Below are 16,149 nucleotides of genomic sequence, written 5' to 3'. Positions count from 1 at the left end.
AAACTGTAAGGAAACCATAGTTCGTTTGATTATATTTTCTGTTGATGCGCTCTGTTCATCAAGAACAGTACATTTTCGACCAATGCCAATACCAATGCCACCACTGCTAAGGAAACAGCTAGGGAGTAGGGCTGGGCGATTTTTCGATTTCGATTTTAATCGCGATGTAATTTTTTTCTACGGTTTTAAATGAGACGTTCGATTAGACGGCGCCTTCAAAAAAAAAAAAAAAAATCAATGTTTTCACAGACCCGCGAATACAGCGCCGCACGTAGCCCATGGGCGTCGCGACAATGTAATTGGGGGGGGACAAGACCCCCTCACTTTTCAAAACAAGTCGTTTCGACCCCCCCACTTTTGCAGTCAAAATAGTGCGTGCGTGACTGCTGGTCTACTAGTCCATTATTCTTTCCATTGCTTCACAATTAAATCCGTTCAACTTTATCAGTGGGGAATACCCACAGCAATATAAATCCACTCCGCGTTTTCCTGGTGTACTACGCAGCCTCATCACGCACGCAGATTCAACTGTCATTAATGTTCATTCATTCTCTGATTTGATCGGAGCGTCGCGCTAGAAGCAGACCACAGAAATGGACATACGGATTTTTTTTTCGAAGAAGAGGAAAGTAAGTCAGAGTTGCCCAAGTTTTACCTGTAGTGGACAATTAAGGACCACCCAATGGACATTATCTGGCTATAATCGTATTGTTATTGCCATAACAACCGTGAGCTAATCTGGCGTTAACGTTAGCTAGCTAATGGAAGTTTTTCTAACGACAGCAGCGACTAAACACACACTCACCAAAGAAGATTTTTTTTTTTTTTAATGTGTCACTCACTTGTATACCTCTCTTTGACCCACACATGAAAGATGATGTCAATGCCACAAATAAAATGAACATTGGTGTGCTGGGCATGCTGTCAAGCTTTGCCATGTATGAAAACTATTTCCCCTACGTGAACCGTTTACTTCTGGCAGCTTCCATCCTTAAAGACTTTGGGTTTCAATACACATTTGGCCATTTCTGACCTGAACAGTCTACTTTAATGAGGTGGTCAGTTTGAATGTAGCCAACATAATTATCAGGCCACCAAACCTATATCAATTGTGAATTTGATATGCTGATAACATGATTTACATCTCAGAGAAAAACATGGTAAAATGCACCAGAATGCGGGTATTTGCATGCACGTTTTTCAAAAAATTTTGGGGTGATTTTGTTCATATCGTGATATAAAATCGAAATCGAACATTTTTGGGGGAAAAAATCGAAATATAACTTTTTCCCATATCGCCCAGCCCTACTAGGGAGTATCTAAAATAACAATCTGCTGATTTATGTTGATGGCTTAAATCTTCTGTCGGAAGGGGGAGGGGGGTGGGGGACGACGACGACTGCTATTTGTCTGTTGTATGTAATTCTCTGTTGTCGTGCAGACAAACATTCACTCAGTATTTCAATGATGTTATCCACGCTGTTAGAGCGTGACACCCGTTAGCTCACTCATGCTTTTTAGCTTTGATCTCAAATGTGAAAGTTTCAAAACTAAAAATGGATAAAAATAAACAAAAAGCAATCATGGGTCTTGACCTGTTGCCTAATCCCAAATCATCATCTGTAATCTCAGAGGAGTGCATATCAGAGCAGCTCATCCCGTCTGATTAAAACATTCAGAGATCTGGGTTTTTATTCTGTGTGTGTGTGTACGTGTGCGTGTGCATTTGTGTGTGTGTGTGTGTGTGTGTGTGTGTGTGTGTGTGTGTGTGTGTGTGTGTGTGTGTGTGTGCAAACGAGCGAGTGAGAGCGAGAGAGAGAGAGAGAGAGAGAGTAAGTAAATGAGGGCAAGCTCGAGAGAGATGCTCGCCCACTCATTTCTTCTGACAGAGTAGAATCCTGGTCAATTTCGGCAACGCTCACAGCTATGTTACGAATGGTCATCTTGCGGCGAGTCTGTAGGGTGCAGATATAACACACACACACACACACACATGCCCGCACGCGCGCCCAGAGTGAGGTGTGCTTCAGGACTTGTAGGTTGTATTTAGGTAATGGAGAATGCACGTTAAGTACCCGGTATGATTGATGGTGTCTGTGCTCATGGGTTCCTCTAATCAGCACGGACCCAATAACTTTGTGTGTGTGTGTGTGTGTGTGTGTGTGTGTGTGTGTGTGTGTGTGTATATAAACACACAGGGGGCCAGTTCGGATTCTCACCACTTAGCCATCTTGTCTTTCTTGAGGGTTTCTTGGGCTTTAGGCCTGTCCTGTGTGTGTGTGTGTGTGTGTGTGTGTGTGTGTGTGTGTGTGTCTCTTTAGGCCTGTCTGGTCATGTGCCAGTCGTGACTGCGCTTCCCTCTGCCCTCTGTCATCCCTCCCCCAGAGGTCTGCAGTGGTGTACACCTACACTCTCAGGACAGACTCTACCACTATTCTCCTCCCCTTCTCTAACACACACACACACACACACACACACACACACCTTCTAGACCAGATTCCCACACAGAGCAGGATATTAGCTTGTGTGCTGTTATACGTGTCTCTTTGTGGTTATAGTGTGTGTGTGTGTGTGTGTGTATACACACGCAGGCCAGTTTGTTACCCTATTGTGCTTCCTACAGCATGCCTCCTCTCCTCTCTCTGAGCAATGGCCCAGTTTTGTAGACCCTCTTTCACTGTTCCCTATACCTGAGTGTTAAACAGCAAGATATCACACATGCTGCTCAGCTTTGCCAGTTAATCTGTTCTCAAGGCAATTATGTTGCGTAATGGGAGCCACTCTTTTCCCAGGTGTGTGTGTGTGTGTGTGTGTGTGTGTGTGTGTGTGAGAGAGAGAGAGTGTGAGTGAGACTTTGACCCTTTTTAACCCCTGATGACCTTCTTTAAAACCACACAGGTCTGACCTGTGGATGAGTGTTTTTTTTTTTTTTTTCTACACAAATTGCAGACTTGCAGCATCATTCTCAGGTCAATGCTGCGTTCACTAACACCTGCAACCGCATTCCCAGGTCAATGCTGCGTTCACTAACACCTGCGTCGGACAGTAATCTGATTATCTCTTTAAACTGGTTTATCATTGGAGTGCGTACAGACAGTTCCATCTCATCAGGGCGATCAACAACAACAAAAACAACAGCAGTGGTTTCTGGCGAAACCTCCCCGCCTTTCACACAAGGATTAATATACCTTTGTGTGAATTTAAATATACATGCACTTTACATCGAAAAAAAGGACCTGTTCTATTCCATTTCAGTATGGAAATGTATTCTTTCATTTGAAATCTAATGTCAGCTGTGACCGATGGCAGTTTGCCAGAATTGTTGACTGAGCCACAGACTCCGTCTTTGACACAAATGTGTGTGTGTGTGTGTGTGTGTGTGTGTGTGTCCCTCCTGCTTTTAACCTAGGTCAATGCTTTCGGATGAAAGGGCTGCTAAACCGCTGCTCCGTTGTGTGTTGTGTTGTGTTGTGTACACGGACCCTCCAGGCAAGAGGGGTTATAATATTTCTGGGGCTTGCGTGAAACAAGGGAGCCTAGGAATTCCATTTCCTGTCGGAGAATGTCTATGGTGGATGAAAGGAAGGGACATTTTGATATAGATATTTCATAAAGAGCTCCTCTCTCTGTGTCTTACACACAAACTGACACACAGACATGCGCCGCTCTATTCCTTTTCTTTCTTTCTTTCTCTCTCTCACACACACCCCCCCCCCCCCCCCCCACACACACACACACTCTTATCCAGCTCAATGTTCTGTTAACTCATCTCTGCTCGCAAATCACCCCTCTTGTCCTAGAGCAGCGATTCTCACTAATTGAGTTCCAGGCCTGATTTAAAGGCCTATCAGAAGGCCCAACGATTAGCAGGTCCAGTGGAGCAGACACAACCCCCCCCTCCCCCCTGGTCTCCCGTGCCCCTCTCCCTTCTCTCCTACGACATCCTCCGTTGTTCCCCGGTGTCCTTGACCATTGATTCAAAGCAATTCCGTTGTAGTGAGCTGCTTGGTAGAAGGCTCATTCAGCAGTTACAGGCCAGCAAACGCATCATTATTTATGGTGAGGCGTGGGGGCAGGAAGCTGCTCTGATGCTAGGATCTTATAGAGCAGTGGTTCTTAACCTTTTTGGAGGTACTGAACCCTGCAAACTTCATCAGTGCATTCGTCGAACCCTTCGTAATTTGAAAAATAAAATATGATTTCTTCGAAACGACAATGCTAGTGTGAACCGGGCTATACTGTGTGTGTGTCTTGACCCCTGCCGAACCCCTGAGAGTGGCTCAACGAACCCCTGGGGTTCGATCGAACCCAGGTTAAGAACCACTGTTATAGAGGATCTTATAGTTACTAGCCTTGTAATGTGTCGGGTCAGTCTGGCCTTAGTGAAAGGAGGCGGTGTACTGTGATGGGCCTTTGAGACCCATTGTGTCTGAATGTTGTGAAATGGAAAAGTAATATTGAGCTTCACCGCGCTGAATCAAATGGCTCCAAACGCTGAACATCCATTCATCCGTGGGTCATCCTGTATCTACAGGCTATTCATCCGTGGGTCGACCCTGTCTACAGGCCATTCATCCGTGGTCATCCGGTCTCTTAAGGCCATTCTGCTGTTAGAACGGACACCCGCATCCCCTTAGTTACCTGGTCTGTCCCCGGCTGCCTCTCGCCCCTAGTGCTTTAATGCGAGGCTATTAGTCGGGCAGATGTCCATGTGATACTTGATCCCAAGAACCGCCTCGTCACCGGGCAGCTGTTAGCCCCTTAAAGGCGTCCGGTGAGGACCGCTTTTAATCCCGCCACTGCCCTATATTTAGAACACCGTTTTTTTCCCTCCTCCGAAACTTTGCCGGAGTTGGCGCATCCTCTGTGTGTCCGCGGCACAGGGCCACGCGCTGGGCCAGACGCAAGCGTGTGCCGCGTGGACGGGCCCCGAGATCTAATAACGCCAGTCATTCTCAGGAAGCTACAGGCCCCAGTAATGCTGTTAGAGTAATAATAGGTAATTGAATATTGATCGGGGGGGCTGAAGGCGAGAGGTCTTCTGCCTGCTTCGGCAGAACCACAACAGATCATGAGATTGATCCGATGCCGAGTGGGCCTTTCATGCGCTCTCTCTCTCTCTCTCTCTCTCTCTCTCTCTCTTCTTCTCTCTTCCTTTCACTCTCACTTTTTATCTCTCTCTCACTATCCCTCTTTCTCTGTCTCTGTCTCGCTCTTCCTCCCTCTCCCCCTCCCTCTACATCTCTCTTTCTCCCGATCAAACGTATATTCAACGCCGTTTGCACTGTGCCTCTATTGTGTGTGTGTGTGTGTGTCTGTGTCTGTGTCTGTGTGTCTGCCTGTGTGTGGGCGTGTGGAGGTTGGCTTGCTTGGGGGGGGTTGTTGGGAAGGCAGAGTTCTTCCTGATTTATGGTAGCGGAGCTGGGGAGGATGTGTGGGAACAGTAAATATACCTTTGGATGACACCCTGGTGCAGCTCTTTGTTTCCAAGAGACATGTTCCTCAGCAGGACACACACTGGGCATGGACACACACTGGACACACACTGTGTCCATTGTAGCCTGGCTGTGTAGAGGTGTATGACTGACTCCCTGTTAGAGGTTGTAATAAATTTAAAAAAAACAAGATGGATGCTCTGATGTCATCTCAGGCATTGTGACATAGTCAGAGAGCCGTATAGCCCTATATGATTGCACTGCTTTGAGCAACAGTGTAGTTAGGCCCGCATTAAAAATGAGAAGATGAGGAAAGCCTGCTGGGTTCAATTTGTGGTCACAGAACCTAGCAATGCTAACATTGCAATCCTGTAACTTTTATTAGAAACAGCCTTGTTACGGGTGTATGGAGGGTGTGGTGTGAAGTAAAAAAAAGATGAGACTGAATTGCAGTTGCAAGAGGCGCTGGTTGCTGTATGAAGCTAAAATGTAAAAATGTGTCCTTTTTTCAACCCATTCTATTGGCAGAAGATACTTTTCCTTTTTTTCTCTCTCTCTCTCACACTCACACTCACACTCACACACACACGTGTCAGCCTCTTGTGGTTGGGTGGATCTGAGCCTTGTTGCGCTCTGGGCTCGTGGCAGCGGTGATGCCGATGATTGAGTTGTTGGCAGTGTGCAGAGGCTTCCTCTAATCCTCACGCTTGCAGGGAGTTAAGCTACAGCAAGGACTCGCTGGCCATTTTAAGCCCCAACTAACCCCAGTTGCCCATCGAAAGTCCCCCTGTCCTCTCTCAGTCACGTGACCTGCCGCATGGCTTGGCTTGGGGGTGGGTCGTCAGCCTGGAGCACGACGCAGGGTGAACTCACATGGCCCGAGGGTGTGGTGCCTCCTCTGAGGCTTAGAGACAAATAGGGACACTTTTGCACACACACACACACACACACTGAGGAGGTCGTGTGCACACTCGCTCCCACACACACACACACACACACACACACACACTGAGGAGGTCGTGTGCACACTCGCTCACACACACACACACACACACACATTGAGGGAGGAGGTTGTGGGATGCACAGACAGGTAGATGAGGGAACGGATGAGGAAGAAGGAGGAGCAAATTAGGACGTGAAAGGTGAGGTTGGAGGAGAGTGTGTTTGGGGGGAGTGTTAACACCTTGGCCTAGCAGTTGAGCCGCAGGAACACATGCAAGAGACACAGGCCAGCTGCTGCCTCCTTCTTTGTTCGTGTACACACACACACACACACACACACACACACACACACACACACACACACACACACACACTGGTTTGTTGTGGTAACGTGAGATTGAGTGGAGCTGACCGCCACGCATCATATCACATGGCATTTACATACGTCATATAATTTTGTTCTTCCACGATAGTGATTTGATTCAAGTCTTCCTTGTAGCTCCATCCTCACCTCTGGTGCTGTCTCAGACCATCTAGGCTATGCTCTCGGTAATCTGTGATAGGGCGATGACCAGGAACGAACATTTGCTTTGTCTTTTCCGGCACACAAACAAAATAATAATAAAAAGACACATTTGAAAAGGCATTTGATACTTAATAATGTTGAATTTATGATGAGGGTTTTCTGATCACCCATTCTCGCTAGATAGATATGTCTTTCTCACCGTAATTGATATGGTTTAAGGGTCTGCCTTTGTCATGGTTATGTTTAACCGTGTGTGTGTGTGTGTGTCTCTGTGTGTGTCTCTGTGTGTGTCTGTGTGTGTCTGTGTGTGTCTGTGTGTCTCTGTGTGTGTGTGTGTGTGTGTGTGTGTGTGTGTGTGTGTGTGTGTGTCGCCATGACAGGTGGTTTTGGTCCGCTGGAATGAGCCCTTCCAGAAGCTGGCCACATGTGACACTGATGGAGGCATCTTCGTGTGGATTCAGTACGAGGGACGCTGGTCTGTGGAGCTGGTCAATGACCGTGGAGCCCAGGTAAGGCACCCCCACACTGGACTTACATTGAGCCCATGTAAAGCACCCCCACACTGGACTTACATTGAGCCCAGGTAAAGCACCCCCACACTGGACTTACATTGAGCCCAGGTAAAGCACCCCCACACTGGACTTACATTGAGCCCAGGTAAAGCACCCCCACACTGGACTTACATTGAGCCCAGGTAAAGCACCCCCACACTGGCCTTACATTGAGCCCAGGTAAAGCACCCCCAAGTTGGGCTTACATTGAGCCCAGGTAAGGGACCCCACGCTGGGGTTACATTGAGCCCAGGGAAGGCACCCCCACGCTCGGCTTACATTGAGCCCAGGTAAAGCACCCCCACACTGGCCTTACATTGAGCCAAGGTAAAGCACCCCCAAGTTGGGGTTACATTGAGCCCAGGTAATGCACCCCCTCTGGGGTTACATTGAGCCCAGGTAATGCACCCCCTCTGGGCTTACATTGAGCCCAGGTAATGCACCCCCTCTGGGGTTACATTGAGCCCAGGTAAAGCACCCCCACGCTGGGCTTACATTGAGCCCAGGTAAGGCACCCCCTCTGGGGTTACATTGAGCCCAGGTAAGGCACCCCCTCTGGGCTTACATTGAGCCCAGGTAAAGCACCCCCACGCTGGGCTTACATTGAGCCCAGGTAAGGCACCCCCTCTGGGGTTACATTGAGCCCAGGTAAGGCACCCCCTCTGGGCTTACATTGAGCCCAGGTAAGGCACCCCCTCTGGGGTTACATGAAAGATAGTGGAGCACTCGCTCAAGCCAGGGCATGTTTTGTAATACTGACACCAACAATGAGGCTTTAATGATATAACCAATGCCTCAGTCCATAATTGTTTTAATGTACGGCCATGAAAAGGAAGTCACACATTGATTTTGTCCGGTCAGTCCATCCAGGGACATAAAAATGATGTATAGCGCAGTAAGGATTTATGTCAATTCAAATGAACTGGGGTCAAATGAGGTCACGCCTATTATGATGTTGGTTTAAAAACTGTTCAGATATATGGAAGATTTTAGTTTTTTTAAGTCGCAGAGATTTATTTATAAGCGTTAAATGTAGTTCTTTGTTTTATTTATTTGAAAGACTGACTGGAAAGTGTCCTCACCCTACTCATCACTCAGACTCTTTTGACCCTTCTCACTTTCCCTAGTTTGCCATGGTAAGTGAACAAGGGATTAGTGTTATTACACGCCTATTTTGTCTTGTCAGAGATTTAAAAAAAACTTGACTGAGAGACCATAGCGGACTTCACAATGTGCAAAGGCTTCTCAGTACCCATGCATCTCCTCCCTTCAAAATCCTACAGACTGTCTCCTTTTCTGTAGTTTAATCTATAAATAGCTCTTATATTTCAATAAAGGCTAAAGCTCATTAAGATAAAAAGAACATGCTGTCATGCAAAATAATGCTTGCATTTAGCCGCCAGTGGATAAATATAGCCCACATTTTTGTTCCGTGTGCACCAAAATAACTCTGTTTTATTAGTCAGAGAAAAATGACTTTTATGAGCAGTGGGTTGATCCAAGGCCTGATGTGGCGGCGCGCCTGAAGCCGTGTCTAAACAAGAGCATGCTGTCATTTTCAGAGAGCAGATCCAACGAGGCTCATAGTTTAACCATAAAGCCGTTCTAAAATATGTGTGTGTGTGTGTGTGAGAGCCGTGTAAGTCTTGTAAAGCAGACATCCAACCACTAAGTATAGCCATTTGTTGTGCTTGGTCTTTATAGGTCAGTGACTTCACGTGGTCACACGATGGCACGCAGGCCCTCATCTCATACCGGGACGGTTTCGTGCTGGTTGGCTCGGTCAGCGGTCAGAGACACTGGTCATCCGAGATCAACCTGGAGAGCCAGATCACCTGTGGCATCTGGACCCCCGACGACCAGCAGGTAAGGCAGTGTGAACGCCTGACACTGTAGGGTTGAGACGGGCTGTGAACCATAAACCGGCCACATTTCATTTCTTTTCACTGGAGGCTTCACACATCTAGCAATATTAGAGAATGATCTACACCTAGAGTGATGAGAGAAGGATCTAGATCTAGAGTGATGAGAGAACGATCTAGATCTAGAGTGATGAGAGAAGGATCTAGAAAGATGAGAGAAGGATCTAGAGAGATGAGAGAAGGATCTAGAGCTAGAAAGATGAGAAGGATCTAGATCTAGAGTGATGAGAGAATAATCTAGATCTAAAGTTATGAGAGAAGGATCTAGATCTAGAAAGATGAGAAAAGGATCTAGATCTAGAGAGCTATAAGGATGAGGACGATATTATTTTTATTTTTTCAAAAATCTAGCAAGATGAAGTTATGATCTAGATTCAGCAATATGAGACAATGATTTAGATCTAGAAAAAAAATGAGACAGTGATCTAGGGCTAGAAACATGTGAGGATCTAGATCTTGATCTAGAAAGACAAGAGAATGATCTTGTTTGAGTGAGATGAGCAAATTATCCAGATCTAGCAGTAAAAGAGAATGATCTATGGAGTAATAGTTTAACATCCAATTAGCTAAACAAACACTGACCATATTCCAACAACAGTTGCATTGTCTCTAAATGCTAAACACAGCTGGACAAAAGCTGTGCTTTTAATTATATATAAACCCAGCGGCAAAATAAAACATGGTTAGGTATTGGAATTGGTCTCTGACATTCCCGGGGTTCTGGTCGTGCCTGCTGCGTCTGGTGTGTCTTGTTCTCGTTGCGTCTCCTGGACGCCCACGCTGCAATCGCACCGCAGACAGTGTCAGTGTCAGAGTTTGTCAGCGAGACGTGTCAGTCTGGCTCCCTTTCTCTGTCAGATTTGGTCCTGTCAGATCAAACTGCCCCCTCCCTTCCCCCCACCCTCCCCACGCCTCCCATACCTTGTGTCATTACCGGTCATTTTCTTAAACCCGGCCACAGAGTTTGTCATCTGTTTCTGTGCCTATTTAATCCAAGCTTTTTGTGTTTCTGTTTCTGAGTTGATTGTTACACTTCAGGAATCCTAAGATTGAAAAAACTTCCAGAAAGTCATGGCAGAATAGTTTCATGTTGTTATTATTAATAGCAATTTATTTTCAGTAATGGCATCAAACCTTATGAGAGCAGTCATGACTAACAATAAGACTCATATCACTGAAGATAACATGCATGCATCTGCCATGACGTGTATGACCTTGACCATATCTATGACCTTGACCTTTGTTTTGCTTGTAATGTTGTATGTGGTCATAATAAAGTACATTCGCAAGAACAAAAGCCTGCCATCTTGACATCTTGCGATGACATAGCGCTTGAATTATTCATTCTTGGAGAACATATGCATTCCGACTGTTCCACAGGCCTAGCAGTGAGGCTGCAAGGATGATTGAATTCGGATGATGAATTAGGCCTCCATCTCATTGTAATGCAATGAAAAGCGTACGCATGTTTCTAGGCCCACATCCAGGCTCTGATTCATCCAGGCTCTGCTCTGCTCTGCCCCCTGCAGGTGCTGTTTGGCACGGCGGACGGTCAGGTGATCGTGATGGACTGCCACGGACGCATGCTGGCCCACATCCTGCTCCACGAGTCGGATGGCATCGTGAGCATGGCCTGGAACTACCCCAACTTCCTGGTGGAGGACAGCAGCGAGAGCGACACCGACTCGGATGACTACGCCCCCCAACAAGGTAGCAGCATCCTCTCGCTCTCTCTCTCTCTCTCCATCTCTCTCGTTCTCTCTCTCTCTCTCTCTCTCTCTCCCCCCTCTCTCGTTCTCTCTCTCGTTCTCTCTCTCTCTCTCCATCTCTCTCGTTCTCTCTCTCTCTCTCTCCATCTCTCTCGTTCTCTCTCTCTCTCGTTCTCTCTCTCTCTCTCTCACCCCCCTCTCACGTTCTCTCTCTGTCTCTCTCTGTCTCTTTCTCTCTCTCTCTCTCGCTCTTTCTCTCTCTCTCGCTCTCTCTCTCTCTCCATCTCTCTCGCTCTCTCCATCTCTCTCGCTCTCTCTCCATCTCTCTCTCTCTCTCTCTCCATCTCTCTCTCTCTCTCTCTCTCTCTCTCTGTCAACCCACATGCTCTGTGTTTTTTGCTGATCAAGACTTTTTTTTTTTATTATTATTCCTTATGACATTCTTTCTCTCTGAAAATCTATTACCGGCTGGCGTAGCGAGACATCTTATCCTTTCAGTGTGCTGTTGAAACCACTCACGGCCTCAAAAGCCTTCTCTAGAGGATGTCATTCTTAATGCTTCCATGGAAAGGATCTGTCAGTCCTTACAGTCTGTTTCAGAAGGAACTCTAACTCTTAAAAGCTTCTCAAGAATGGTCGTACAGTGCCTGAAGTGCCGTCATCTCAACTAGCGATTTTCCTTGACGTCTGTTGAAGAGGGCAGGGTGTTCTAACTCCATTCCAAAAGGAGCCTTTTCTCAGTGTTCAGACAACAACAACTGTGCATTCTAGAGTGTTCAGACAACAACAACAACTGTGCATTCTAGAGTGTTCAGACAACAACAACAACTGTGCACTCTAGAGTGTTCAGACAACAACAACAACTGTGCATTGTAGAGTGTTCAGAGTGGCTTCATGCCATGATTAAGAACAGGCTTACACACAGCTGGATGATCAAAAACACCACCCAAAAGGTGATGTCACTCACCCCCCCCTCCTATGACCTTTCCCCCCTAATGGGACTTTTAATCCATCCCAGGCTGGCCCCCTCCCTCCTCCTAAAATAGCACTGCTGCTGCTGTGGCTGCTGCTGCTGCTGCTGAGTTAATCTGGTGCAGAGCGCTGGTCCCCTGAGGCTGGAGGGTGCCAAAGCTTTATCCAGCGGTTTTGATTTCCTGCTCTGTGGCCTCTTCTGTGGCCGGTGCAGATGGAACTGGGACTGTGCCCATCTGGCCTCCTCGCTGGGTTTTCAGTGTTATGACTGCGTTCAGAACGACCCCCCTGTGCCCTTAGTAAACTGCCTCTGCCTACTGTGCTCTCAGTATACTGCCTACTGTGCCCTCAGTATACTGCCTACTGTTCCCTCAGTATGCTGCCTGCTGTGCCCTCAGTAAACTGCCTACTGTGCCCTCAGTATGCTGCCTACTGTGCCCTCAGTAAACTGCCTACTCTGCCCTCAGTATACTGCCTACTGTCCCTTCAGTATACTGCCTACTGTCCCTTCAGTATACTGCCTACTGTCCCTTCAGTATACTGCCTACTGTGCCCTCCAGTATACTGCCTACTGTGCCCTCAGTAAAGGCCTACTGTGCCCTCAGTTTACTGCCTACTGTGCCCTCAGTATACTGCCTACTGTGCCCTCAGTATACTGCCTACTGTGCCCTCGGTATACTGCCTACTGTGCCCTCAGTAAACTGCCTACTGTCCCCTCAGTATACTGCCTACTGTGCCCTCAGTATACTGCCTACTGTGCCCTCAGCATACTGCCTACTGTGCCCTCAGTATACTGCCTACTGTGCCCTCAGTAAACTGCCTACTGTGCCCTCAGTAAACTTCCTATTGTGCCCTCAGTAAACTGCCTCTGCCTACTGTGCCCTCAGTAAAGGTCTACTGTGCTCTCAGTATACTGCCTACTGTGCCCTCAGTATACTTCCTACTGTGCCCTCAGTATACTTCCTACTGTGCTCTCAGTATACTGCCTACTGTGCTCTCAGTATACAGCCTACTGTGCTCTCAGTATTGTTGCTTGGGCAGGTTGCAAGACGCACAATGAAGTGAGTATGGTTGAGCCTCAGTTGTTGACTTGGTTGGGTGTTTCTTTTTATTTGTGTAATTTAAGCACAGAAAGACAACAAGAGGTTACCCTGGTAAACTGCTCACCCTTGCAGAACTCTTTCTCTTCATGGTTTTGCTCTCGTCCATCTGAGTGAATCTGTGATGTGAGCGGACGTGTGAACGCTGCCTGAATAGGTTCAGGATGAGCAGAAGGACAAAGCGCACATGTGTCGTTTAGGTTTCGGTGACCGTCACTGAAAGGGCCCTGCTGTCGGCCAGCTGGTGGCACACGTGATTATGAATGTCACCCCCCCCCCCCAGCTGTGTATGTGTGTTCGCACAGGCACACAGTGAGTACCTTAGCTACAGATTCCATAGACTTTCCCAGTTCAGAAGTAGCCCCCTACTTACTACTTTGACTCCACAATTCCTACATCATAAGTGAACATAAAATGGAAGATTGACATTCCTCCTCCACCCATGTGGGTAGTGTCATGTGGCCTGTACCCATCCCGTCCTAAAATGAATTCAAGACCCCATGTGTCTTGTGGGATAAAAAATATATGTTTCACATTTAATTAAGTAGGTTAGTATAGGATTCCATAGGATAACATAAATTGAATTGGTAACTTACTGTGGCCATGTATTCTGTCTGACCTGTTGGGTAAGGTTTGATGAGCTAAGGGAATTACTCAAGGCTTGGGGTAAGGGGATCCTATGTCAATAGTCTTATCTATAGTGGAGGACAAGGTGGCCACAGTGTATTAGTCCGAGGGAGGGGTTTTAGGTATAAGAGATGGGTTTGACCAGAGATGTGTGGGCATTGTTGTTGGACATTTCATGAACATGGATTGCTTGTAACAATGCTCCCGATATCGTTAATACATCTGCAGTACCACTCCAGTTGTCTGTAAGTCATTTTGACCGCAGTCTCATGTTTGTCTTTTTGGGAGGAGTGTGTTTGAGAATCTCTGGTTGGAATCGGGAGTGATTCCACGCTGCAGAAGAGTGTTCTGCTTCCTCACAATAAGTTCTAAACACTGACGTGACAGTTATTTGAGAGTCCGCTAAAGAAGATGACCGTGGACGTGCTCACTACACTTTTCTGTTCGCTTGTTTTCCTCACTGTTTTCGTAGTGAAAGCAGCCCTTTCAATGTCCTTTCTTTATCCACTTCAAAATCAGCGAGTCATGACTCAAAATAATTTGCCAATATTCTCCATACTCATTCCTGAGTAAGATTACCCACTTGCTATCCATGGGGCTGAGTCCCCCTATGAAAACGCTTGATGAGGTATGACACATGGACAGCCTGAGAAGAGCAAGTCACTGTAGATAGAGCGGGATGGGAGGCGGCCATGTTGGCAGCCTGAGAAGAGCAAGTCACTGTAGATAGAGCGGGATGGGAGGCGGCCATGTTGGCAGCCTGAGAAGAGCAAGTCACTGTAGATAGAGCGGGATGGGAGGCGGCCATGTTGGCAGCCTGAGAAGAGCAAGTCACTGTAGATAGAGCGGGATGGGAGGCGGCCATGTTGGCAGCATTTGGCCCAGCAGTCTAGTGGCATTTGTAGACCAGCTACAAAACGCATAGCCGCCGCCCGTCACGATCTCTTCACCCCGTCAGGTCAGATATAATTCAAGCAGAGTCACCTGCATCCTGTCACTCTGTTGGCCTGTGATCTGTGAGGAAATCTGCTGACTGACTGTCAAGCCTGGTGATGTGGAGGAGGTTGCTATGGGCAAAGACAAAGTCCAAGATTAAGGGTTTGGCTCTGAGAAAGTGTAAAGAGTTGGAAACAAACTTGTTAAATCTGGATAATTTGTAAATTCACCACAACATGCAACTTTGTTGTGTGATTAGCAGCTGGGTCTGGTACCTTGTTGTGTGATTAGCAGCTGTGTCTATGGTACCTTGCTGTGTGACTAGCAGCTGGGTCTGGGTCTATGGTACCTTGTTGTGTGACTAGCAGCTGGGTCTGGGTCTATGGTACCTTGTTGTATGACTAGCAGCTGTGTCTGCGTCTATGGTACCTTGTTGTGTGACTAGCAGCTGTGTCTATGGTACCTTGTTGTGTGACTAGCAGCTCCGCTATGGTACCTTGTTGTGTGATTAGCAGCTGTGTCTGGTACCTTGTTGTGTGACTAGCGGCTGGGTCTGCCTCTATGGTACCTTGTTGTGTGATTAGCAGCTGGGTCTATGGTACCTTGTTGTGTGATTAGCAGCTGGGTCTGGTACCTTGTTGTGTGATTAGCAGCTGTGTCTGGGTCTATGGTACCTTGTTGTGTGATTACCAGCTGTGTCTATGGTACCTTGTTGTGTGATTAGCAGCTATGTCTATGGTACCTTGTTGTGTGATTAGCAGCTGTGTCTATGGCACCTTGTTGTGTGATTAGCAGCTGTGTCTATGGTACCTTGTTGTGTGATTAGCAGCTGTGTCTATGGTACCTTGTTGTGTGACTTGTAGCTGGGTCTGTGTCTATGGTACCTTGTTGTGTGATTAGCAGCTGTGTCTGGTACCTTGTTGTGTGATTAGCAGCTGGGTCTGTGTCTATGGTACCTTGTTGTGTGATTAGCAGCTGGGTCTGGTAACTTGTTGTGTGATTAGCAGCTGTGTCTGGGTCTATGGTACCTTGTTGTGTGATTAGCAGCTGTGTCTGGGTCTATGGTACCTTGTTGTGTGATTAGCAGCTGTGTCTGGGTCTATGGTACCTTGTTGTGTGATTAGCAGCTGTGTCTGGGTCTATGGTACCTTGTTGTGTGATTAGCAGCTGTGTCTGGGTCTATGGTACCTTGTTATGTGATTAGCAGCTGTGTCTGGGTCTATGGTACCTTGTTGTGTGATTAGCAGCTGTGTCTATGGTACCTTATTGTGTGATTAGCAGCTGTGTACCTTGCTGGTACCTTGTTAAAAAAGCTCAGGTGACTTTTTTCAGTGTTGTTTTATTCAGAGTGAGTCTTTGATAATAGTCTCAAAACACAAGTGGCAAATAATGCCCAGTTCTGTTTTTTTTGCTGAAAATATCCATGTGG

At 47.0% G+C, this 16,149-nt stretch overlaps 1 protein-coding gene across 1 annotated transcript in view; it reads left to right on the top strand.

Annotated features, from left to right (window-relative positions):
• The window catches only part of tulp4a (TUB like protein 4a), a 30,818-nt gene that overhangs the window by 5,187 nt on the left and 9,482 nt on the right, over positions 1-16,149 (top strand). Inside the window, exons 3-5 of the mRNA XM_080853245.1 lie at positions 7,284-7,412; positions 9,159-9,320; positions 10,906-11,086. Coding sequence (XP_080709371.1) covers positions 7,284-7,412; positions 9,159-9,320; positions 10,906-11,086 — 472 coding nt within the window. The remainder of the gene's footprint in view (positions 1-7,283; positions 7,413-9,158; positions 9,321-10,905; positions 11,087-16,149) is intronic.

This window comes from Sprattus sprattus (genome assembly GCF_963457725.1).
Source record: "Sprattus sprattus genome assembly, chromosome: 16".
NCBI lineage: Eukaryota > Metazoa > Chordata > Actinopteri > Clupeiformes > Clupeidae > Sprattus > Sprattus sprattus.
Note: the sequence above shows the minus strand (reverse complement) of the source record. Positions and strands in the feature narration are given on the sequence as shown.